Here is a 26,361-nt window from a genome sequence, read left to right on the forward strand (position 1 = left end):
CTGGTTTCAGGTCCAGTGGAGACAACCATTCATGAAATTGGTTCTCCAGAGCTGACCACAACTCCTCAGCTGTGTGACTCACATTTCCCAGACATTTCAATGTAAAAACCGCCTGATGACGTTGAGCCCTACTGCCAGCATAGTAAGGAGGTGTGCAGGATCCCTTCTGCGCAGTTAGAAAGCTTGTGGCATGACCAGACAGGCTTTGGGTGCAGGTGGAAGACCGAGAGGAGGTTGAGGAGGCAGAAGCAGTGGAGGAAAAATGACATAAAGAGGATTGACGCACAACTCGTGGGGACGGCAAGACTTGGACAGCAGCCCCTTGTCCTGCTGTCACCATAGTTACCCAGTGCCCAGTCAGCGACATGTAACGCCCCTGTCCATGCCTACTCGTCCAAGTGTCTGTGGTGAAATGCACCCTGTCACACACAGAGTTTCTCAAAGAAGCGGTGATGTTGTGTGCGACATGCTGGTGGAGCGCAGGCACACCTTTCTTTGAGAAGTAGTGCCGACTGGGCATCTGGTACTGGGGCACTGCGACGGACATAAGGTCTCGAAAATCCTCTGTGTCCACCAGGCGGAAAGGCAGCATTTCTGTAGCCAAGAGCTTGCAGATGGTGAAATTCAACCTCTTAGCTTTCTCATGGCTAGGAGGAAATGGTCTTTTACTTGTCCACATCTGAGGGACCGAGGGCTGGCTATTGTGCTTAGACGGGGTTGATAAGGGTGTCCCCGGCAAACTGCCGGTCTGTGAGGAAGATGCAGGCGGACATGTTAGGTTGCCTTGATCCAAAGGTGGTGCTATCGATGTCGGACAGCGCTCAAGACCAGCTGGTGTTACCACCTCCAAAGAAAATGATGACCTGCCAATCACGCTGGCTGTTGCGGGTAAAGAGGTGGCAGGTCTGCGCCCCAAAACAGGTGTGACTGCTGTCCCCCCAGTCACAGAGGATGAAGAGGCCGCGGATGCACAAGATATGGCAGACGGTGGTTGGCCCGGCCGGCTAGACCACATTGTAGCACACTGAGCTTCCCACTGCAACTTATGCTTCATGTCCATGTGCCGGTTCATGCATGAAGTACTCAAACTATGTATTTTTTGGCCTCTACTTAGCTTTTGCTGACAAATGTTACAGATAACACGAGTTGGGTCATCTTTATCGATCTGAAAAAATGCCCAGGCTATGCAAGGCTTAGCACCCATGCGACCTGAAGAGCCACCACGACTTGTGGTGAGAGGCAGAGTTGTGTTTGAGGATGCAGTTGTTGACGTGCTTCCAGTACTACGTCTCTGTCCAGGAAGGCGCAACCTGACCTCGTCGTCACTAGCATCTTCCTCCACCTCCTCTGCTGACCTCATCTCTTGGCTGACTGTGGGTTGACAGTAAGTGGGATCTCCGACCTCATCATCATCACCCTGTGCGTTATCACACCCGTCGTCCTCAGAGCCAACCTGTTCCTGCCCTGACAAAAAACTAAAGTTGTCGCTCCAATCAGGTATTTGAGTCTTATCATCGTCTTCCTCATTGTCTCCACCAACAGGAGTTACAGTTTGGGAATGAGGGTCTACATTATGGTCAGAACCTTCTGCGTCTGGTCCTGGATCCGACTCATAAAGATTCTGGGCATCAGTGCAGATCATTTCCTCGTCTGGATTCACAGAAGCGCTGGAGTCGACCTCTGATTCCCAGGCTATAGTATGAGTAAACAGCTCTGCAGACTCAACCATCTGTTCTACCTCATACTCAGACGGGCAGCTGGAGATTTGGGAGCTGTGAGGAAGCAAGTGCGATTTGGGTGACACCTTTGAGGACTGGAGTATTTGTGATGTTGAAGTTGATGTGGAGGAGAGCCCACTTAAAGGAGCACTTGATATCCGTTGAAGCACCTGCTGTTTTTGTGCCTCATCTGGAATTTGTAGCGATTGGCGTGGCCGTAAGAAAGGGATCTTATCACATTGTCCGCTAAAAGAAGTAGACATTTTAGTTTGGTTGGAAGATGGTCTTTCTTCTGCACCTACCCCACGGACACAACCTTTTTTCCCCTTCCCAACACGCCTATTCCCCTTTCCACCAGCAGCAGGCCTTTTTCCACTCATTTTGGTGGTTAACTAATTCACAACTCTGGAGTTGTTTGCACAAAAAAACAATGGATGGTAACCGAGCAGAGCTGAGTGGCCAAACTGTGGTATTAGGCCAAAACTATTGGCTGGGTTAGATGCAGAAAAAAATTATTTTTAATTTGCAACCTGATGGAGGTCAGTATAGATGGACTAATAGACCAAGTCCCACACACCGCTAGAAGCCCAAATATTTTTTCAGAGCTAGATGCAGAAATTTTTTTTATTCAATTTGCAACCTGATGGAGGTCAGTATAGATGGACTAATAGACCAAGTCCCACACACTGCTAGAAGCCCAAATATTTTTTCAGAGCTAGATGCAGAAAAAAATAATTTTTAATTTGCAACCTGATGGAGGTCAGTATAGATGGACTAATAGACCAAGTCCCACACACCGCTAGAAGCCCAAATATTTTTTCAGAGCTAGATGCAGAAAAAAATTATATTCAATTTGCAACCTGCTGGAGGTCAGTATAGAAGGACTAATAGAACAAGTCCCACACACTGCTAGAAGCCCAAATATTTTTTCAGAGCTAAATGAAGAAAAAAATTATTTTTAATTTGCAACCTGATGGAGGTCAGTATAGATGGACTAATAGACCAAGTCCCACACACTGCTAGAAGCCCAAATATTTTTTCAGAGCTAGATGCAGAAAAAAATTATATTCAGTTTGCAACCTGATGGAGGTCAGTATAGATGGACTAATAGAATGATGCTATGCCCAAAAGATTTTACTTCACTAGGTGCAGTAAAAAAATTGGTATTCTATACACAGGTGGTATATCTTGCAACACAGATAGGCTACTCCACTGACTAACACACTCTGCAATAGGCCAAAAAGGATTAGCTTTGCTAGATTCAGCCAAATGCTGTGAAAAAAACTTGCACAGCACTGGCACAGACCTGCCTGGCAAAAACTGATAGGAACTGATGTAACCTAGTCCTGAAAAGGACTCCAATTACAATTAGTCTTTACTCCCACAATCTATCTATTTAAGAGCACAGACCTGCTTGATAAAAGTCGTAGGAAATGCTGTAACCTAGTCCTTAAAAGGACTGCAATCACAACTATTCCCTACTCCCAAGCTATCTGTATATTTGTGCGAAAATTGGCTTGAAATTAACAAGGTATAGCGCACACAGCAACAGCGGTGCCGTCTAACACGCAGCTGCAGCAGTGAGAAAATGGTGGCGACGGGGAAAATGGCTTGGTCTTATAGGGCAAGGACATGTGACATACACTGCCAATCACACATGCCCTTGCTTGTGTGAAAAAAAGCACTTCGCTCCGTGTGTGCGCTGCTGATAGGCTGACAGATTGCACCTCCCCACTGCAAATGCGGGAAAGAGAAAAAAAAATGGAGATCTTCATTGTTCCTGCAGAGATCCATCCCCTGCCCCTCCCCCCGCCCCGCTGTACACTCAAACTGCGTATTAACATTAATTTTCATCATTACTGAGAAAAAATCCAGTTATGATTTTGGTGCACGAACAGTTATCGAACATAACCTCGAACAGCCGAATTTTTCTCAAATTGTTCGTGTTCGCCGACCGGCTCGAACACCGCCCAAAACAGCTCGAATTTGAGATTGGCGAACAGTTTCGAGTAGAACAACGCTCATCTCTACAAGAGACCCTTGGCTACTGAATCACTATCACCATGTTCTTCTTCAGAAATGCAACAGTGGCCTTAGATGTGTGTTTTAGATCATTGACATTTTGGAAAAGTTCCCATCTACCAAGGGCATGGAGCAGGGCCGGCTCCAGGTTTTTCTGGGCGAAAGAGTCTCAGTGGGCCCCTTTAACACATACCACGATTCATGATGCAGAGATACGGCGGAGAAATATATATATATATATATATATATTAGTACAATGCAAAGATTTCACTTCTTACATTACATGAGTGATATCTATTGTAAATTCCACAATAGCTCAGAAACCAGTGAATCGCTCCACACAGAATACTGGCCCCCATATAAGGCTCCATACGGAATACTGGCCCCCATATAACGCTTCATACGGAATACTGGCCCCCATATAAGGCCCCATACGGAATACTGGCCCCCATATAAGGCTCCATACAGAATACTGGCCCCCATATAACGCTCCATACAGGATACTGGTCCCCTTATAAAACTCCATACAGGATACTGGCCCCCATATAATGCTCCATACAGGATACCGGTCCCCTTATAACGCTCCATACAGGATACTGGCCCCCATATAATGCTGCATGCAGGCTGTTACCCCCCACATAATGCCCCATACAGGCTGTCCCCCCCTTATAATGCTCCATGCAGGCTGTTACCCCCCACATAATGCCCCATACAGCCCCCCCCCTTATAATGCCCCATGCAGGCTGTTCCCCACCTTATAATGCCCCATGCAGGATGTCACCCCCCTCTTTATAATGCCCCATGCAGGATGTCCCCCCCTCTCTTTATAATGCCCCATGCAGGATGCCCCCCCCCTCTTTATAATGCCCCATGCAGGATGTCCCCCCCTCTCTTTATAATGCCCCACGCAGGATGTCACGTCCCCTCTTTATAATGCCCCATGCAGGATGTCACCCCCCCCTCTTTATAATGCCCCATGCAGGATGCCACCCCCCCTTCTCTTTATAATGCCCCATGCCTCCATACATTAAAAAAAAAAAATCAAATACTCACCTCCCTTCTCCTCACCTGCTACCTGCTGCCCGCTGCTCGGGTCCGAACTCCAGCGTTGTCGGCGTTGTCCCGCTCAGCGCTCCCTGTGACGGCTCAGGGGAGGGCGCGGTGTAAAGACGTCACCGCACCCTCTGACCTGAGACGTCACAGTGAGCGCAGAGCAGGAAGACAGCTGATCTGCAGAGGCACGGGGAGAGGTAAGTATCCAGCTGCCGGGGCCCTAAGCAAGCGGCGGAGAAGGGCCGGCGCTGACACCGCTCTCCTCCGCCCATATCCCAGCGGGGTGCGCGACCGCCAGTGGGCCCCTCTGCCTGCTCAGGGCCCCGGCATTTGCCCGGGTGCGCCAGGTGCTGACACCGGCCCTGGCATGGAGTGATGGTAGCATCTTCTCTTTCAATAGAGCAGTACATCTGTGAATTTATGATGCCATCAATAAAATGTAGCTCCCCGACACCAACAACTCTCATAGAGCCCCACATAAGATCAATGCCACCACTATGTTTCACTGCAGGCACCATGCATTTAGAAAATGAATTTAGAAAAATACATGGTGCCTACAGTGAAGCATGGTGGTGGCAGTTATCTTATGTGGGGCTGCATGAGTGCTGCTGATGTCTGGCATCTACCATGAATTCACAGATGTGCTGCTCTATATTGAAAGAAACGTTCACTTTTTCTAAATACATGAGACTCAATCCTGTTAAAATTTTGGAAATTGTTCATGCTCAGTGAGATAGTATGTATATATATATACTGTAGGTGTTATCCTTTGTTGTTATCCAGCTTTGAATAAGAGACGACTGCTGAAAAGTGCTCTGTACAGAACAGGAAGTATCAGTCTAATATTAGGCTTAATGGCCAGAGGGGAAACTGAAAGATTTTAATATTTTTTAATATAGATTGTATTATGGAAAAATAAACTTGATTTGATCATATTGTCAGCAGAACTAGCTGAAGTCTGGAGTATGATCCCCTCTCTCTTTGGTTGTCGCCATATGTACAACCAGTGGTTTACCAAGAAAAGATCATAACAGTCCGATATTATTGTCACCTTTTCTTGGCAGCGCTTGGCAATCATGGAAGTAAATGTTCTCTTTGTTCCTCCTCTTTTAGGTATGCACTGAAGGCCGCCTCATCCTGGAGTTCACATTTGATGATCTCATGAGAATTAAGACATGGCACTTTACCATTAGACAATACAGAGAATTAGTACCTCGCAGCATACTAGCCATGCACGTAAGTACCTCATTAAATTACAAATTAGGCATAGATATAATTACTACTTATATATTATAAGGTCTTGGTCCTGAGTTCAAACTAAAACAACAGATACTGTACCCTCTGAACTTTCCTAATTCCTTTTATAAAGACTGAAAATCTAGACTCCATCCAAACTATTCCAGTAAACTGACTGCAAAATCGGAAGGTCAGTACCTAATATTAAACATTTTTTTACCTTTTTGGCACAGTTAACTTGTTTTTCTTACCCCAGAATTATTTTTTCAGTGTCTAGAGTCTTGAACATTCTTGGATCTTAGATGGGTCAATTAATGTTTCCTAAGAGAGTAACCGTCATTTCAATTTATAAATTCATAAATCAATAATTCACATGAAAATAAGAAACGTTGTAATATATCTTATCTGAGAAATCTGCTTCTTTCTCCTACTGGACTGATCTTTCATTTTCAACATTTTCAATTCACAGGTAAAATATGTCTTCAGTGAAAACAGAATGTTACATCAATGAGACAGATGACAGTTGGTGCTGATAAGATTCTACGTGGAGGGGAGGGGGAGGAGTTAGAGGCAAAGCTCCTCCCTCCTCCCCTCCTATCTACATAGAATCTTATCAGTACCAACTGTCATCTTTCTGCTCCTCTCAGCTGATTTATGACTACAGACCACATTAACTGAAGCAAAGAAGCTGTAAAAGTAAAACAGCACAACATTTTTAATAGCAATGTCCCCATAGGTGGCCAACCCCTTTAAATTAATAGAAGTGAATCCAATATTATTATAAAGAGTTACATGTTCCTTACAGATCTGAGCATCATTCATCACTCAAATGCCCTCATATGTATCTTAGGAAGTACACAAAAAGTCACTAGGGATCATAATAGAGATTAGAATATATATATATATATATATATATATATATATATATATATATATATATATATATATATATATATACATATATGATAAGATAAATTTAATATCCATTGCTATTTCAATGTCTCTATGGTTTATACATTTTGATTCTCCTTTGTTTTACTGCTATACTTCTTTTTAGGTCAATAATGTAATAAGAACGTGACTCTCTGAATTTTCCTTGGCTCATTTACAAGTTTCTGTATTGTAATTCTTGTCTTGTGTATATACAGGCACCAGACCCCCAGGTGTTAGAGCAGCTCTCCAAAAATATAACTAGGATGGGTCTAACCAACTTCACCCTCAACTACCTCAGGGTAAGTAACGAGAAATTGATATTGTGTAAAGTGAATTCATGTGTTTTGTGGACATTATATTTCTATTCCATTGCTTCTATAGCGCTGTTATATTCTACAAAGATAACTGACAATTAAAGGCAGTATACATGTGCAACTAATAATATCCATATTATAATTACTATTAGCTGCCCAACTAGGACTATGACGGTAGCCAGATCATCATGTATAAGGGAGAGGGGCATACGCCAAATGATGATACATGAAAGAAGTCATAAAAATTTGCAAACTTTATTATTAATAAATACAAGCAGTTGAGGTAGATAGAAAACACATACAATTAATTCAAACAGGATTATAAAATGACACGCTGGGTGAAAAAGTGCTGTTGTGTCCATCAGGTCCTATGTTAGCCAATACCTATAATGGGGGCTACTAAACTCACTAGGACTCAGGACTCTAGGGATATAGTGCCTATTCAATCATGTTAACTACAGCAGAAAGGACTCGCACAATAGTAGTGTAACTACATAGTATTCAACAAATATATGTTCGCACAGTGCACTATGCACACAATAATAAGGTCAGTACCTACGGTAAATAGGAGCCACAGAAGAGTCCATAAAAGTTCAATCTATCAAAATATAAAATTATTTAACTTGTAACATTGAAAAGAAAAAGAAACTACAAGTCAGAATTACTGTTATTTGGTCCCAGCACGTCCACCCAAAAATGCAAAAAAAAGTGATCAAAACCTTGTATGTAACTCCCCACAAAAAAGACCCCAATAGCTGACCACCTAAATAAAAAACAGCCCTCACACAGATCCATCCAAGTAAAAATAAAAAGTTACAGGTTTAAGAAAATAGCAACACAAACAATTTTTTTTAAGTTCTGAATTTCCTTGTTTTTGGCTGTTGGTGTACTAACCTTTCACTGCACAAAGAAACCCAACTTTGAAAGATTTTTTTTTCCTGTTTAGTACAATATATGGTAATGTGAATGGTGTCATTCAAAACTACAGCTCGTCAGGCACTAAATAAGTCCTCGTGCGACTTTGTAGATGGAAGAATGCAAAAGTTATGGCTCTTGGAAGCAGTGGAGGAATCAAAACAAAAGTGCAAAAATGAAAATGGCCAGGTCTTGAAGGGGTTAACAAAGATTAGTAAGAAGCTCTCATGGTGGTATCAGGTAGATGAGAGACACTAGAGCTGAGGATTTCTGTGAATATAACTTTCATTCTAGCAGCTGTGAGCATCATCTTTATTTACTGTGCAGTGAGAGACTCCAGTCATTTTTGGTAATTCGCTAATTGTGCTTCCATTTGCCTCTTACTGCGTGCAGAATGATTTGCTCATTGATGCTTCACCTCATCTTGTCAGCTGGAGATTTTCATTAATACATGTAATTAATTTACAGTAATTTAGGGCATCTGCCACATTTCATCCAAAAAATGATTGACTACAGTTGCTTATCCTATAACTTTAATTGGTACATGCAGAGATCACTGCTGTTCTGTATCAGACAAACATTGTATCGTTATTAGTGTTGAGCGAGCATGCTCGACACTGCTCGGTACTCACCCGAGCATCACGCTACTTGGGATGTTCGGCGAGCACCGAGCATTTCCGGGTTACTCGGGCGGGAGCTCGGGTCTCCGCCCTGCATGTTTGGCGCTCTTTACAGAGCCAATGAACATGCAGGGATTGCCAGCCAGTCACTGTAATGCCGCAGCCATGTTGTTTGTGGGCATTACAGTGATTGGCTGGACGCACAGCGTCACCTCGAGTATTTAAAACCGGGCGCCACCATCTTGTGCACAGCCGCTCGGGATCAGACATTGTAGGGTCAGTGCTGCTAAGCTAGGGAGAGATTTATACTGCAAAATAGTTAGTGTAGTGTCTCTAAAGCCTGCCAAATCAAACAAACAGTCCTTCTCAGGACTAATATCCATCCCAGATACCAGGCAGGCAGGCTGTATAGGAGACGCAGTGGTTATACCAGCAAACGCTGCATTACAGTCCTGTGTGCTCCTGTTGGTCAAATTGCTAGACTTATCACCAGGCCAGGAAAAAAATTTTTTTTTTTTATCTAAATCCTGTATTTTTTTTTTCCCTCAGTCAGACTGTCCAAATACGCGTCTTATTAACCTTTTGGTACCCCCCCCCCTCCCAAAAAAAAAAATTGAGTGTGTCTGTGACTGTTCAGACACCAATATATCTGTTTAAAAGAGTCTGGTGTAGGCCAGAAAAATAGAACTGTGGTTTTGTAGTTCCACGTTTCAAATCTCTGTATTATCCAGCTTTTGGTATTTTTTCCCTAAAGAAAAACAGTAATAGTGTCTCCCTGATTCTTAAGACACAAATATATCTGTTTGAAAGATTCTGGTGTAGGCCAGAAAAATATAACTGTGGTTTTGCAGTTCCACGGTTCAAATCTCTGTATTATCCACTTTTGGGCCTTTTTTACATAAAAAAACAGTTTGAGTGTGTCGCTTACTGTTCAGCCCCAAATATATCTATTAAAAAAAGTCTGGTATATGCCAGTAAATTAGAACTGTGGTTTTGAAGTTCCACGGTTCAAATCTCTGTATTATCCAGCTTTTTGACGGTTTTACGTAAAAAAAAAAAAAATTGTGTCTCCCTGTCTGTTCAGTCACAATTATATCTGTTTAAAAGATTCTGGTGTAGGCCAGAGAAATAGAACTGTGGTTTTCCTCTTCCACGGTTCTAATCTCCTTTATATTACCCTTTTTCCATTGATAGTGCGAGTGTTAGCTGTTTTACTTAATTTACAATGGGCAAGGCGCGTGGCAAGGGATGTGGAACAGGACGTTCTGGTGATGGTGAGTGTAGAGGACGGGGCCGTGGCCAAGGTGAAAATGTGCCACAGCAAACAGCCACATCTTCTCGCTCCCACTTATTGACCGAATTACTAGGGAACCACACTACAACACCAGTATTGCGAACTGATCAGTGTGAACAGGTTATTAATTGGATAGCAGATAATACTTCCAGTTACCTGGGCACCACCACCTCTGGTCTGTCTTCCACACGGTCAAGTTTTAGTAGCCGTGAGTCTCGACCGCATACTCCTCCTCACCCTGATGCTCTTTCCTCCCACCATGCCGAGTGTCGTCAGACAGCAACTGATCCCACACTTGGACACTCTGAAGAGCTGTTCACTGGTCCATTTCCATATTTGGGCCCCTTGCCTGCTCTGCTTGAAGTGGTGGAAGAGGAGATCCCATGTAGCGATGCTACAAATATTTGAACAGCCACGGCCACAGGAAGTCGACGCTGGCAATTTGTCACAAGAGGTGGACGATGACGAGACACAATTGCCACGAAGTGAGGAGGAGGATCGTGGTGCGCAAGTGGAAGAGGAGGAGGTGGTGGATGATCTATTAACTGACCCAACGTGGCAGGAGGACACGCAGAGCGAGGCCAGCAGCACACAGGGGGAGGGAGGCAGAGTACCCCAACAGGCAGGAAGAAGCAGTGTGGTGGCCGCACACAGAAGGCAGGCAACAGTTCCCCGAAACACCAACACGAGGGACGTTGCCAGTAAAAACCGGTAGGTCTTCCAGAGTCTGGAATTTTTTTAAAGACTCTGCTGATAACCAGCATCCCACTTGTCTGTCTTTTGCAACGTTCTCTGCAGAGAATTAAAGAGGAGGAATTGCAGCCAGAGTATGATGTGATGGATCAAGAAGCCGTAGCGGGCAATTACACACAGCCCAGCCTTATCTCATCCCAACGTGCATTGGGGGACAATGAGGGAGAGGAGGAGGAGGAGGAGGAAGAACAGGAGCTGGTATCATGCGCTGTAGACGGTAGTACCTGTACAACTGTCATACCGTCGGTTCAGCGTGGGTGGCCTGGGGACAGGGGGGAGGAGGAGGAGGAGAGCATGGTCAGTCGTCATCTTGGTGAGGACACGGAAGTCTTGCCCGTTACCAGTCTGGCACGCATGGCTGACTTTATGTTACGCTGCCTTAACCGTGACCCTCGCGTTGTAAAAATGTTGGGTGACAGTCATTACTGGTTGGTGACACTTTTAGACCCCCGCTACAAGGAGAACTTTCACTCTTATTCCTGAGGTGGAGAGGTCTAACAGTACCAGAAGGCCCTTGCTGCAGAACTGTTAAAAAAATTACCATCTGAACACGCTAGAGGCAGAGGTCACAGTTCGTTGACCAACTAAGGCGTACAGGTGAAAGAGACGCAACTCCAATCCAGCAGAGGCAGGGGAACACTGTCAACATTCTGGGACAGTTTTCTGAGACCCGCCCAGCTTACAGGCCCTGAGGCTCTGGGTACTCTCACAAGGAGTGGAAAGTTTCAAAAGATGGTGAGGGAGTACCTTGCCGACCGTACCAGCGTCTTCCGTGATTCCTCTGTGCCTTTTAATTATTGGGTATCCAAGCTGGACACTTGGAATGAACACGCTCTGTACACCTTGGAGGTCCTGGCCTGCCCTGCCGCTAGCGTGTTATCGGAGCGTGTTTTTAGTGCCGCTGGGGGAATTATAACTGATAAGCACACTCGCCTGTCAACTGACAATGCTGACAAGCTGACCCTTATCAAAATGAACAAGGGCTGGATTGGGCCAGACTTCTCATCACCACCAAATGACAGCAGAGTAACATAAAGTCAAATCCACTGTGTTATTTCGGGAGGTGTATTCCCATGCACCGCTTCACACCCACACATGGGTATACGCTTCCTCATTTCGGCTGTATTTTGCTCTTCTCCTTATCCTCCGCCTCCACCACCACTATACCTCCAGGGTGACCTTGGTCCGTTTTGCCAGCATTGCAAGTTCCTCCCTCCTAATTTTTGGCAGCTTTTGCTTGGAAGGCATAGGCAAAGACTATGGAAGACCCACTCCCCAATAATGGGAATAATGTCTTTAAGATGCTGTACTGCATGGCTCTTCCCAAGGGCATTAAAACCGTCTTGTTAAGCTACTGCGACCTGCACATCTCTTTCAAGGGGCATTAAAACTGTCTTGTTAAGCTACTGCAACCTCCACGTCTCTTCCAAGGGGCATTAAAACCGTCTTGTTAAGCTACTACAACCTCCACGTCTCTTCCAAGAGGCATTAAAAAAGTCTGGTTAAGCTACTGCGACCTCCACGTCTCTTCCAAGGGGCATTAAAACCATCTTGTTAAACTACTGCGACCTCCACGTCTCTTCCAAGGGGCATTAAAACCGTCTTGTTAAGCTACTGCGACCTCCACGTCTCTTCCAATGGGCATTAAAACCGTCTTGTTAAGCTACTGCGACCTCCACGTCTCTTCCAAGGGGCATTAAAACCATCTTGTTAAGCTACTGCGACCTCCATGTCTCTTCCAAGGGGCATTAAAACCGTCTTGTTAAGCTACTGCAACCTCCACGTCTCTTACAAGGGGCATTAAAACCGTCTTGTTAAGCTACTGCGACCTCCACCACTTCTCCAAGGGGCATTAAAACCGTCTTGTTAAGCTACTGCAACCTCCACCACTTCTCCAAGGGGCATTAAAACCGTCTTGTTAAGCTACTGCGACCTCCACCATTCTTCCAAGGGGCATTAAAACCGTCTTGTTAAGCTACTGCGACCTCCACCACTTCTCCAAGGGGCATTAAAACCGTCTTGTTAAGCTACTGCAACCTCCACACTTCTCCAAGGGGCATTAAAACCGTCTTGTTAAGCTACTGCGACCTCTGCCATTCTTCCAAGGGGCATTAAAACCGTCTTGTTAAGCTACTGCGACCTCCACCACTTCTCCAAGGGGCATTAAAACCGTCTTGTTAAGCTACTGCGACCTCCACGTCTCTTCCAAGGGGCATTAAAACCGTCTTGTTAAGCTACTGCGACCTCCACGTCTTTTCCAAGGGGCATTAAAACCGTCTTGTTAAGCTACTGCGACCTCCACGTCTTTTCCAAGGGGCATTAAAACCGTCTTGTTAAGCTACTGCAACCTCCACGTCTCTTCCAAGGGGCATTAAAACTGTCTTGTTAAGCTACTGCGACCTCCACCACTTCTCCAGGGGGCATTAAAACCATCTTGGTAAGCTACTGCAACCTCCACCACTACTCAAAGGGGCATTAAAACTGTCTTGTTAAGCTACTGCGACCTCCACCACTTCTCCAAGGGGCATAAAAACCGTCTTGTTAAGCTACTGCAACCTCTACGGGGCATTAAAACCGTCTTGTTAAGATACTGTGACCTCCACGTCTCTTCCAAGGGGCATTAAAACAATCTTGTTAAGCTACTGTGACCTCCATGTCTCTTCCAAGGGGCATTAAAACCGTCTTGTTAAACCATTCTGAACTCCACAGCTCTTCCAAGGGGCATTGAAATGTTGTTTTTAATTAACTCTAACCTCCATGACTCTTCCAACGGGCATTGCATTTCCTCCTAATTTTAGTCAGCTTTTGCTTTTCAATGCATAGGCGAACACTAAGGGAGACCCACTCCCCAATAATGGGTAGAAGTTTTTTAGTATGCTGTAATCCACGTCTGTTTTAAGGGCCATTGCAGTTCCTCATAATATTTGGATAGCCTTCCATTCACTGCTTAGGCCAACAGTGTACAGGAGACCCAGTTGCTATAAATGAAAAAACGGTTTAGTTAAGGCCCTCTGACTTCCATGTCACTTCCAAGGGGCATTGGAGTGCCTCGAAATTTTTGGTAGGCATTGCACTCACTGCATGCCTTATAACTGTGTAGCCGAACCGCTCCTTTTGGTACAGAAACATATCCTACAAGACATGTGTGGTTGACTGGCCTGATATTGATGTGAATGGTCCCTGTTCCTCCTGCTCTTTCTCCTTTGCCACCACCTCATCCATCATTCATCACCTGAAGCTTTGTTTTAACGGGAGTCATAGAACTGGGATAGTAGCAGGAAAACATCCAGCAATCCTCGGAGGAGGTAGGATATGCGCCAAAACGCTGACCACCTCAGGCCTAGCCGCTGCTACATACATGCGCTTGCATTCCAAGGAACAGAAAGCTAAGGAGATGGATGGCCTCATGATCATGAATAATTTACTCGTCGTGTAGGAGGCCGACCACTGCTGCTGTCTACCTTTTGAACTTTGTATTGAAGCCTGATTGACGTAGGACCCGCAATCCTCTATGTCTGGAGGACGTGTTGCATCCCAGTGTCCAACTGTGTCCCGGCTTCCACAATATTAACCCAGTGTGAAGGCGTGAGATGGACCTTCCCTGGCCACATTCACTTGTCCACGTGTTTGTGGTTAGGCTGTCCTGCAAATAGAGGCGGCAGGGGACCGTTTATGGACACCCGGCCGTGTGTGGACACCCGGCCGCGGGGCAGCTGGGGTCCGTTTATGGATACCGGCCGCCCCCTGGCGGCTGGGGACCGAGCGTGGACACCCGGCCGCCGGGCGGCTGGGGACTGAGTATGGATACCAGGCCGCCGACTCAGCCATGACGTGGTGGCCAGATTCCACCTCCACATGCCTAAAAGGCCCAATTTCAAGTGGAAACAAGATAGCAGTATGGTATTACAGCCTGGGGGTGGGCGGGTGGCAGGCTGCACACTTACGTTTGCATTCCAAGAAAACAAAGCAGATGCTAACTTCTATCATCATCATGTTCCTCACCTTGGCACTCTCAACTCCCCTGATGGAGAAGCCAGGGCCCACCGGAGGAGTCTGGTTCTCTGGTGGGCTCGTCCAATGCTGCCCTAAAGCAGGCCGGGCTAAGAAAAGTGTGTGTGGGGAAGTTGACAGGAGAAATAGGGGAGGCTGGGGACCGTTTATGGACACCCGGCCGCCCCCAGACGGCTGGGGATCATGTGTGGACACCCGGTCGTGGGGTGCCTGGGGACCGTTTATGGACATCCAGCCGCCCCCTGGCGGCTGGGGACCGAGCGTGGACACTGAGTATGGATACCAGGCCGCTGACGCAGCCTGCCTGGGTGGCAGGCTGCATGCAAGGAATGGGGGAGGTACAATTGAACACTGCCCTGCGACAAGGACTTGCACGGGGATAGTTGCAAGTCTGCATCTTCTGATGCGGCAAGGATCACTTCTGATGGACACACTTTTAGGCAGTGACCTGGGAGTCAGAGATGCTTCCTGGGGTCTTCCCCATGCTGTTCCCATGTCTTTTCAGCACTGTATGCATGTGTCACACAGCACATGGCCAGATAAGGTTGTAAAATGTTAAAATGACATTTCCCGGTGAATGCATTTGTCATGGTTGAAAGCAATACAAAAGTGCAAAAACGCATAAAAAATGCTACTTGTGAACATAGCCCAAGGTGTGGAGGATTATTTTTGTTTTTGGTTATTTATTTTACCTTATACACAAGTCTTTACCCTGGAAAGGAAGTTCCTTAACATATTTCACAGGAAAACCGTTTCAGTTTCGTTTTTGAACGTTTTCTTGTGAGCCTGTAAAAGTGGCTTAATACCTCTGACCACTTTGTTGACAGCAGTGACCTGTGGGTCAGAAATGCTTCCTGGGGCGATGCCCATGCTGTCCCCATGTCTTTTGAGCACTGTCACTATCGTTTTGGGCACTTTTTAGGCTTTCTACAGACTGCCGGGGGTGCCGCCGCAAAAATGCTCGGGTCTCCCATAGACTAACATTGGGCTCGTTGCTCGGGTCAAACTCCTGAGTATCACGGCGAGCTCGGCCCGAGCTTCGAGCACCCGAGCATTTTAGTGCTCGCTCAACACTAATCGTTATCAAATTATTACCATCCAGTTCTGTGCAAAAGTTATAGGCAGGTGTTGAAACTATGCTGCAGAGTAAGAATGCATTATAGAAATATAGTTTATTTTAGCAATTAATGAAATACAAAGTAAATTAACAATAGAGAAATCTAAATAAAATCAATATTTGTCTTTAAAGCCACATCAAAGCATCAATTATTCTAGATACATTTGGACATAGTTTGTGAAGGATCTCAGGGAGAAAGTTGTTCCTAACATCTTGGAGAACTAACCACAGATCTTCTCTGGAAGTCACTTGTGCAAATCCTTCTGTCTCTTCATGTAATCCCAGACAGACTGGATGATGTGAGATCAGGGCTCTGAGGGGACCAGATCATCACTTCCAAGACTCCTTATTCTTCTTTACACTGAAGATAGTTGTTATCGACATTCGCAATATGTTTTGGTCATTGTTCTGCGACAGAATAAATTTGGACCCAGTCAGACGCCTCCATGATGATACTGCACGATGGATAATTATCTGCTTGTGCGGACTCTAGTGCCACCCGTTGAAAATTATAATCCTAAAAGTCAGTATCGTCCCATTACAGAGCCTTGCACATGTCAGTCATGTAGCAAGACTCTTTAAATGGTTGTGTGACAAAGTCACTGGCAAAGTACTAGAGGGGAGATATGTAGCACTGCGATTGATAACTGCAGTAATTGTACATAGGAAAAAGGTTCCAGCATACGAGTGGGTTAAACCGCCATCTTTGGTGCTGGGGTGATTTAACAACTGTGGAGATTATCATAGGTCGGTACTTTGTGTTGTTTTAGGACTTGTGGGGGAGGGGCCGAGACCTCAATTACTCGGGTAAGAAACGGGTTGGCCCGAAAATAGTCACACCAACCTCAGACTGTGATGAGTTTCCCTTCTGTGTAATGGGTGAAGAGGATAAGGTAGTATTCCCTGAGGCAGATATTCCTGTGATAGGGGTGACCAGAGAAGATTTTAGGTTCATCCAACATAGGGAAGTAAGTCTAAAAGAGGCATTCAATAAGGTAACAGTCATAAACGACATAGCACACGAGTCAGGGGCTGACACCAGGTTTCCCTATTTCATGCTTAGTGGGGACTTATTGTATGGAGTCACTAAGGTGAGGGAGGAGATAGTGGAGCAATTTGGCTCCAGGACACTGTAGACAAAGATTGTTGGACAGGGCCCATTTACATGTCTTGGGTGGCCATCTGGGGGCGAAACTCAACAATGGGTCATGCAGAGGTTCTATTGACCCAGATGTCACCACAAAATCCTAAAATATTGCAAGTCCTGTCCCACCTGCCAGTTAACCTCTACCACCTCTCTATTCCAAAATCCTCTCATGCCACTATCCGTCAAGGTTGGGCAACAGAGAAACCAAATTGAAACGCCATGTGGGCTGGACAGACTAGAAGGTGACACTAAGGGTGTCCCTGTGGCAGAGACACTGTCACCAGCCCAGAAACAACAATGCCAAGAACTACTTTAGGGGAACCAGGACCTGTTTTCTGAGCTATCAAGATGTGCCCAGGATGATGTATAAGGAATCCTGACGGAACCAAATGTGCAGGTGCACAAAAAGCGGTATAGAATCCCTGAAGTCCACCGCAAGTTGATTTCGAAGGAAGGGGCTAAAAATTACGCGTATCTGATACCCTGCGACAAACTCATATTAAAGCTAGGGTCATCCAGATACATCATCTCCCTGGACCTAACGAAAGGTTGCTGGCAAATCCTCCTCTCTCAAAGTGCCAAGAAGAAGATGACCTCTTTTACACCTGATGGTTGCTTCCAGTATACCAGAAGCCCATTGGGCCTGCAAAGAGACCCAGCTACCTTCCGGAGGGCCATAGACTGAATCTTAGCCCCTCACAAAAAGTACGCCGCAGCTTACCTCGATGGTCAGTTCTTTTTACATATTACTATTGGAGGTGGTAACTGCCTCCTGTTTGACCTTGCACTCCCCCCATTTAACCAGCAGATAGATAGGTAGATAGATATTAGATAGATAGATATTAGATACATAGATTGATATTGGATAGACAGATAGATAGACAGATAGATAGACAGATAGATAGATAGATAGATAGATAGATAGATGGATAGATATGGATAGATAGATATATATGGATAGATAGATATTAGATACATAGATTGATATTAGATAGATAGATAGATAGATAGATAGATAGATAGATCTGAGATAACAGTAAGGTGAGGACTTAGTCCGTACATAGTATATTAGTTATGGTATACGTTCCAAATATTCTATTAAATAATAATAACTTAATTGGAACAAAGTCTGCAAAGAAAAAAATGATTTGTTCCATTAAGAACTATTATGCTGATAAGCCATGTACAGCTGACTTACTATAATATTCTTCATAATTCATTGCTAATGTTATTATAACTATTGTCCGTCATCATAAAATATTTATAACTTTCCATATAACCAGCAATTGCAAAATGTTCTGACTATGCCATTCCCTCAGGTAAGAACTAGAGTAACGCAGTGATGGAGGCAGGAGGGTACCAGGTATCAAGACGCTATCTAGTATATAAAATACTGTTTGTCTGGAAGTCCTTAATGAACATGTAGATTTACAGGTGGGAAGTTATTAAAGAGATAAACAATTGCAAACAGTGACAGATGATATAAAGAAGTGGCAATGATTCTTAAAGGGTTTTCTGGAGTTTAAATGGTAGAATACAAAAAAATCTGCTTATTTCTATGAGACACTTCTCCTTCTCCTTCTCCCTCTTGTTTCCTTAATTCACTATTCACTTTGAAAAACGACAAAAATTTTTTTTGCTCAAGACAATTCTGCCAGCTTACTGAAGGATCAGGTTACATCTGCTAATAGTGCTTAGTAAGTGTTTCATCTCATTCAAAGTACTGGATTCACAGCTACACAGCTCAGTACTTCTCCATGCTGATGCTGCTTCTAAGTGTGTGCTACACACAGGAGTTCAGGAATCACTTTTGCCTCTGTGTGCATAGGACACACCATAGCAGCTATTCTCACCCCACCAGCTAAGAGACAACTGACAATTAGAGATAAAGCCTATAAAGCCTACAAAGGGAAAAACTGTTGAAAAAAGATATATACAGATCATATAATAGTTTGAATTACATAGTACATTACATGACAGCTTATTCTAAAAAATAATCTTAAGCGACAAGTACGCGTTAATGTTATTGGTAAAATGTATTTTTTTATCTATTTTTCTATGGTGCTAGATCATATCCTTTTCCTTTTTTGCTCTTGAATGGGACTCCGCTGCACTACCAAGCTCAGCCACAACAATATGTATAGCGCTGTACCCAACAATGAACGCAAAAGTCTCCTTTCTACATCTATATGGATCACCAAATTTTTGTCTGGTCTTATGCACGAGGACTAACACTTCATTCACCCTGACAGTATTGAAAAGTTTGTGTTTGAGAATGATTTTTAATATAATCTCCAGAGTGATTAGGAAGGGGGTGACATTAATAACATCGGATGCTGTTATATTGTTTGCAATTAAGTTTAAGTCAACACTATAATCCACCAATAAATGAAATGAACCCCACACCTCATGTTTGTAGATGATGGGAAACACTTCTGCTTAATGAGCCAAAGCTCCCACCTGTAATGTATTTAATTAGAGATATTTCTAAAGGTAGAATCTGATTTTCATCAAAACCAGAAAACACATGAAGAGGAAAATCAAACCATATACCAAGAAATAGAATTTATTCCCTGGAGTTATATTTTCTGCCTTTCTGAGTGACCCAGGAACACGTACATACCTTTGTGGATTGCAGCCTAAATGTTGGGATTCACACAGCCCATAATTTTATACTGCGGGAACCTAACATTTCGCTTGTAAACATGTTGTTTTCACAACAGGTCTTCCGAAGACCCAACATTTCCCAATTCAGCTGGGACAAAATAATTTGTTTTTGTCCCTCCAGTTTCATACTTTCCAAAAAGTTCAACATGGGTTAAATTAACAGCAATCAGACGAAAACAATTTATAGAAAATATATTGTAAAAATGGAACAGAAAGAGGTATTGCTTGAAAAAAAACTTACTTTGCTGCCAAAGTCCTTGTCAATCTGCATTTCCCCTGAGTGCTTGGATGACAGAGTGGCAGCGATGACGTTCCGTCTACAAGTGATCACTGCCATCAATCACTGGCCTTAGCAGTTATGTCAAAGTAGATGGTATAAGTCCACTGAGGCTAGTGATTGGCTGCAGCCATTATGAGTCACTGGACTCCTTCCGCACTCTGTGCTTTGAGCTCCAGTGGGTAGTTTCAGTGATCGGCACCCTTTCCTGTATTAGCATGCATCCATATGTAGTTGTGAAGTAGTAATTAAGACCACCCACTGAACTCCTAAGCCCACTAGACTCTTATGCTACACTTAAAAGGTTTATCCAGAACTCTGTTTTTTTTTAGCATGGGGCTAAAAACTAACAAGCAGGTCATTGCTACCTACCTGCCTGTTGTGCCCAGCTCTGATCTTTGCTGGCACAGAGCGGTCACAGACTGCGCTTGCTGGTGATTCAGCAGCTTCCGCTGACGTCATGTCCACAGAGCTGGAGCTTCCCTTCCTATCTGCTCTGTTGGTGGGGTGTGACTGCCGACTTTATGGTGATTGATAGTCAACTCCTCGCTCACTACTTAACTGCGGGGAGTTGGCTGTCATTTAGCATGACGTTTGCAGTCACAACCCATCGGCAGAGCCGCTTGGAAGAGGAAGAGCTGCTCTGTTGACGATGAGCTGTCGGTGACCACACTGAGCCAGCACCAGATACAACAAGCAGGTAGCTGGCTCTGTTAGTTTTCCTATTAAATTAGGAACCAATCTGTTCAGCTTCTCCTGCGCTACAGATCAGATGCCATGTTCAACATGACACATTCTCGTTAAGCTGTTTATGAATGAAACACAGTCAGCAAAATGGGTCAATGGACACCTTCATGTCTTGAACTTGAAAGGGAATGATTGACAAAGTAGAATATCAGGAGAAACACTATAATCCAGACAATTCTATCAATATTTATCCAGCAGACACTGACAGATGCTCGGCAGCTCCTATAAGCAATTTATTGCCAGCGCGATTCACCATGAACTCTGTAACTTCTACAGTAGTGGTCTCCAACCAGTGGCTCCTCAGCTACTGTATATCTACAGCTCCCAGGTTGGAGTCCATTGATCTATAGGATGCTTAGGGTCACACTGTTTATTTGATGCTGGAGAATTGGGGTGACTTTTCCATCTGCATTAAACAGGTCAACATGGCTGCATGGCTGGTCAACTCATTCTGACTTATAACAATACAGGCTAATATAATGTTACGCACATAAGGTTAATAAACACATAAATTCATGGATTTTCCAACCTGTTCACAGCCAGTAAGTGTCCAAAAGTACTATGGTTGGTGATGGTAACCAAAATTTGTAAGCTACTATATAAATCCACGGAATGTATGTGGATGATGCCCCGGCCGGTAGCACTTTCCTCAGATATTGTCCTCTCAAAAATGGAGCTGTAGGTTCCTGTGGGACGTCACAACAACTACGCAACGTAGGAAAGTGAGATTATCAGAAGCGTGTTGGCTTAATTGATGCATGCAATGTGGTTTTATGTGTTTATTAACCTTATGTGCATAATATTATGTTAGCCTGTATTGTCATTTTGCCCGAATAATCTTTTAACAATATATTTTTTGCAATTCTCTGGTGGAATGAGAATACTATTGAGCTGCAGGTGATGCAAATAGGTGTATATTGTTAGGGGCGCCAGTCATTGCTGAAAATGTTGAAACCATTGAAATTGTTCCAGAAAATAAACTATTTCTCCCAGAAAATTATTGCAATTACTTATGTTTTGTTATACACATGTCTATTTCCTTTTTGTGTATTGGAACAACACAAAAAAACTGATGAAAAAAAGACAAATTGGACATAATTTCACATAAAACCCCAAAAATGGGCCAGACAAAATTGTTGGCACCCTCAACTTAATATTTGATTGCACATCCTTTGGAATAAATAAATGTGATCAACCGCTTCCTATAATCATCGACAAGCTTCTTACGCCTCTCAACTGGAATTTTTGACCATTCTGCTTTCAGAGTCTCCAGGTCTCTCATATTTGGAGGCGCCTTCTCCCAACAGCAATTTTAAGATCTCTCCACAGGTGTTCAATGGGATTTAGATCCAGACTCATTGCTGGCGTCTTCAAAACTCTCCAGCAATTTGTTTCCATCCATTACTGGGTGCTTCTTGAAGTATATTTGGGGTCAGTATCCTGCTGGAAGATCCATGAGCTAGTATGCAAACCCAGCTTTCTGAAACAGGGCACTACATTGCAACCCAAAATCCTTTGGTAATCTTCAGATTTCATGATGCTTTGAACACAGTCAAAGGCAGCATGACATCCCCAAAACATCTTTGAACCTCCACCATATTTGACTGTAGGTACTGTGTTCTTTTCTTTGTTGGCCTCATTCCATTTTTGGTAAACAGTAGAATGATGTGCTTTACCAAAAAGCTCTATCCTGGTCTCATCTGTCCACAAGATACTTTCTCAGAAGTATTTTGGCTTACTCACATACATTTTGGCAAACTGCAGTCTAGCTTGTTTATGTCTCTGTGTCTGCAGTGGGTTCCTCTTGGGTCTCCTGCTATAGCGTTTCATTTCATTCAAATTTCGATGGATAGTTTACACTGACACTGATGCACACTGAGCCTGCAGGACAGCTGGAATTTCTTTGGATCTTTATTGGGGCTGCTTATCCACCATCTGGACTACCCTGTGTTGCAACCTTTAATCAATTTTACACTGTCGTCCACGTCCAGGGAGATTAGCTACAGTGACATAGATTGTTGATTATTCTTGATAATGTTGCGCATCGTGGCCAAAGGAACTGCGGAGATGGACTTGTAACCTTGACATTGCTGATATTTTTCAACCATTTAGGTTCTCAAGTCCTCAGACAGTTCTCTTCTCCTCTTTCTGTTTTCCATGCTTAGTGTGACACACACAGACACACAATGCAAAGATTGACTCAACTTCTCCCCTTTTTATCAGGTTTCAGGTGTGATTTTAATATTGTCCACACCTCTTACTTGCCACAGGTGAGTTTGAACAAGCATCCCATGCTTGAAACAAAGTTGTTTACCCACAATTTTGGAAAGGTACCAACAATTTTGTCCAGCTCATTTTGTGGGTTTTGTGTAAAATTATGTCCAATTTGCCTTTTTTTTTTTAATTTTTTTTTGTGTTGTTCCAGTATACAAAAAGGAAATAAACGTGTATAACAAAATATGTGTAATTGCAATAATTTTCAGGGAGAAATACTTCACTTTCTGGAACAATTTCAAGGGTGCCAATACTTTCGGTTATGACTGTATGTTTTCATTATGACTTATACATTTATATTGACAATATTTTTGCTAAAGGTAAATGCTGGCAAGTTTTGGTTGTGCAATGTCTCGGCATGTCGTGCACTTTTCTTATAGAGGTCTCATCCACAGAATACAGATATTTCCAGTATTTCTAAGAATTGTTTAATCAGTGCAGGTATAGTAAGTGGCGTCCCGCTGCTTCACGCATTTATAAATATCTGCACTTCAGATGTGAAAAGACGACGGTTCATGGGTATTCATATTTATGCTGCGATCACATTAACTGTTTGCTTACCACTGATCGGTGATTGCATTGCAATGGCAGGCTGCAGACAGGAGTCTAAGAAAGACCCCCAGACTCTTTATGGCTATTTGCCTAATTGTCAGTGTAAAACCGACAGACAACGACTCAAACTGATCGCATTGTGAATTGTCCAAGTAAAACTAAAAAAAATTGTTATAGTTGATTAAAATGTATTAAAAAAAGTGTTAAAAGAAAAAATTGTGAAGTTTTTTTTTATATCAAAAGTCTTAAAAACAATTAAAAATACACATACTATATATAGTATTGCCGCAATCACAAGGGGTATAATGAGGGTTACTTACACATTATTTTGTGCTAAAATAAAATAATAACAATAATAAAATAAAACATAATAATAACTAATTTTGAAATATGTAAAATGTCCAAAAAAAAGAAAAATATATAACATACATAAAACATTGTTAAAGAACAGTGTTTCTCTACTCTCACATAATCCCCCACATCTCGAATTGTCTGATTTATATATATTCATTGAAACATTAGCTATATAGTTGGATGATCCTTCCACCCAATCCGGAAAAGTGAAAACAAGGAATGTTGCCTTAACGTATAAAAGGGTGACACAGGGGACAATTTCATGATCCCTGGGGTCCGACTGCTGGGAACCCCACAATCCCTAGGATCAACTCTCTGTAGAGCCCCTTGTGAATGGACCATTAGTAGAGCATTTGGCTATCTCTGGAGATCCCATTAGGAATGAATGGAGGGTCGTATGCATGATTAACAGAGATCCGGTTCTCAGGATTGGTGGTGGTCCTAGTGGTCGGACCCCCCGTGATCAGGAAGTTTTCCCCTAGCCCATGGATAGGGGATAACTTCCAAAATGAAGACAATCTCTTTACAGGCAGAAACACTGAATTTCCTCTTACACAAGTGAAGGCATCTATGGGCTCAATAGAAAGTCTACAAACGCATACAATGCTCTGCTCATGAGGACTAGCTGAGCACTTCTGCCATTAGTGGAAGTCTCAGGACCCGCACCCCCACTGCTGAACAAGGATTATAATATATTTGAATTTTTTTTTGTAAAGCTTAGTTACCCTTTAAAGAGTTTGTTCAGACTTACGCTACAAGTCTGCAGTCACTCAGTGTGACTTGTGAGTCCTCACATTGCGCGTACTGTCACCACTGGTAGCGGACGGTATTGTGAACGCAAGTATGTGATTTGCATACTTCTGGCCACATTCCGACTAGACGTGTCTCGCCTTGCTCAGCCTTGCATGTCTAGTCGGCTTGTGACTGCAGGTGTGCAAATTGAGGATTCACAAGTCTGCAGTCACACAGATTGACTGCAGATTTGTACCCTAAAGCTGGAGAACTCCTTTAATTACTTCTCCTTGTAGCATTGCCACAGAAATCTACTGAGCAATAAACTATGGGGATTGACTCTCAGGTGCAAACTTGTTCAATAGAGATTTTTCTGACTATTTCATAGCCTGGAATTCTAAAAAAAATCCCACACCAAAGGCCATTATTGCTGTAATGAAGAATGTACATGGATCCGCTCTTATGCCACAATGAGCACCGGGTTTACTGTCGGATCACTGAATATTGCAATATTGGATTCATCTACTTCTCTATGTAAACACTGTTTCAATTTGATAATGTCTGTAAAGCGCTGTGGAATTAATGGCGCTATAGAAGTGAGTAAAATAAATAAATATGCACCGATTTCTAAATATAAAGATCTAAAACAGAAAAATCCCATCAATGATTCTCTATTTAATCTCATACTTACTGAATTTATGCTATTGAATACTGTTTTAAGTTAATGGGCTCGTCCTGCCTTGGGGTTCATGTCTGCAGTCACTCTATGTGACTGCAGACTTGTGAATCCTCACAGCATGCACACTGTGTGCTGTCAGGATTCTCCGGTGCCTGGAGTGGGTAGGTGTGTGAAATGAATGCAATTATGTGATTTGCAATAAAAGTGAACTAAGCGAGGCCGGATACGTCTAGTTAGAATGTGGCCAGAAGTATGTAAATTGCATAATTGTGGTGGCATGACCGCCCATTCCTGATGCTGGCACCAGAGAATCCTAACAGCGTGCACTGTGCGCACTGTCAGGATTCACAGGTCAACCCTTTGGTCTGTCTTCACATATAGGCAATGACAGCTCAGCCAATCACTGAGCATTGCTGTAACACCCTCCCCCCCCCCTTAGCTAGTGATTGGCTGCAGTGATTACATGTCCCTATGACATGATGGCATTGTTACAGCATGAATAAGAATCAGGGAGGAAACTAGGATCAGTGTGGGATCAGTGAGCAGTAAAGCACGTCTTCTTTTTTTATCTTTGTAACCTATTCTGAGTCTTTTTAAAAATAATATTTGTAACACAGGACAACCCCTTTTAATGATATAGTACCAACTGTCATTTTAAATAGGCACATATTATATAATTATGAGAACAGTTTTGGTGCAAGTTAATTAATATTCTTTGCTTGTGAAGGAAGACAACTGGTGCATCACCAAAGTAATGATTTTGCATATAATTGGTGTTCCCATTTTTCCATACTTTTTAACGTCTCATGTACATGGCAGAGCAGATTTATACTTAATTTATCACAATAGGCCTTTATAGTCTAATTTTATTCCCACTTCATACTCCTGGTTTTCAGTTTTTAACTTAAAATCTATTCTTTCTGGAGGGTTATTTGGTCATCAACAT

At 43.4% G+C, this 26,361-nt stretch overlaps 1 protein-coding gene across 3 annotated transcripts in view; it reads left to right on the forward strand.

Moving 5' to 3' along the window:
• LDB2 (LIM domain binding 2) overlaps nt 1–26,361 on the forward strand; it is a 548,527-nt gene that overhangs the window by 482,148 nt on the left and 40,018 nt on the right. For all 3 annotated transcript variants that reach the window (XM_073647144.1, XM_073647134.1, XM_073647155.1), the window contains exons 4-5: nt 5,907–6,029; nt 7,178–7,261. In XM_073647144.1, coding sequence (XP_073503245.1) covers nt 5,907–6,029; nt 7,178–7,261 — 207 coding nt within the window. The remainder of the gene's footprint in view (nt 1–5,906; nt 6,030–7,177; nt 7,262–26,361) is intronic.

Source organism: Phyllobates terribilis, unplaced genomic scaffold (genome assembly GCF_046119375.1).
Source record: "Phyllobates terribilis strain yellow unplaced genomic scaffold, ASM4611937v1 Scaffold_1__5_contigs__length_1240528914, whole genome shotgun sequence".
Taxonomy (NCBI): Eukaryota; Metazoa; Chordata; class Amphibia; order Anura; family Dendrobatidae; genus Phyllobates; species Phyllobates terribilis.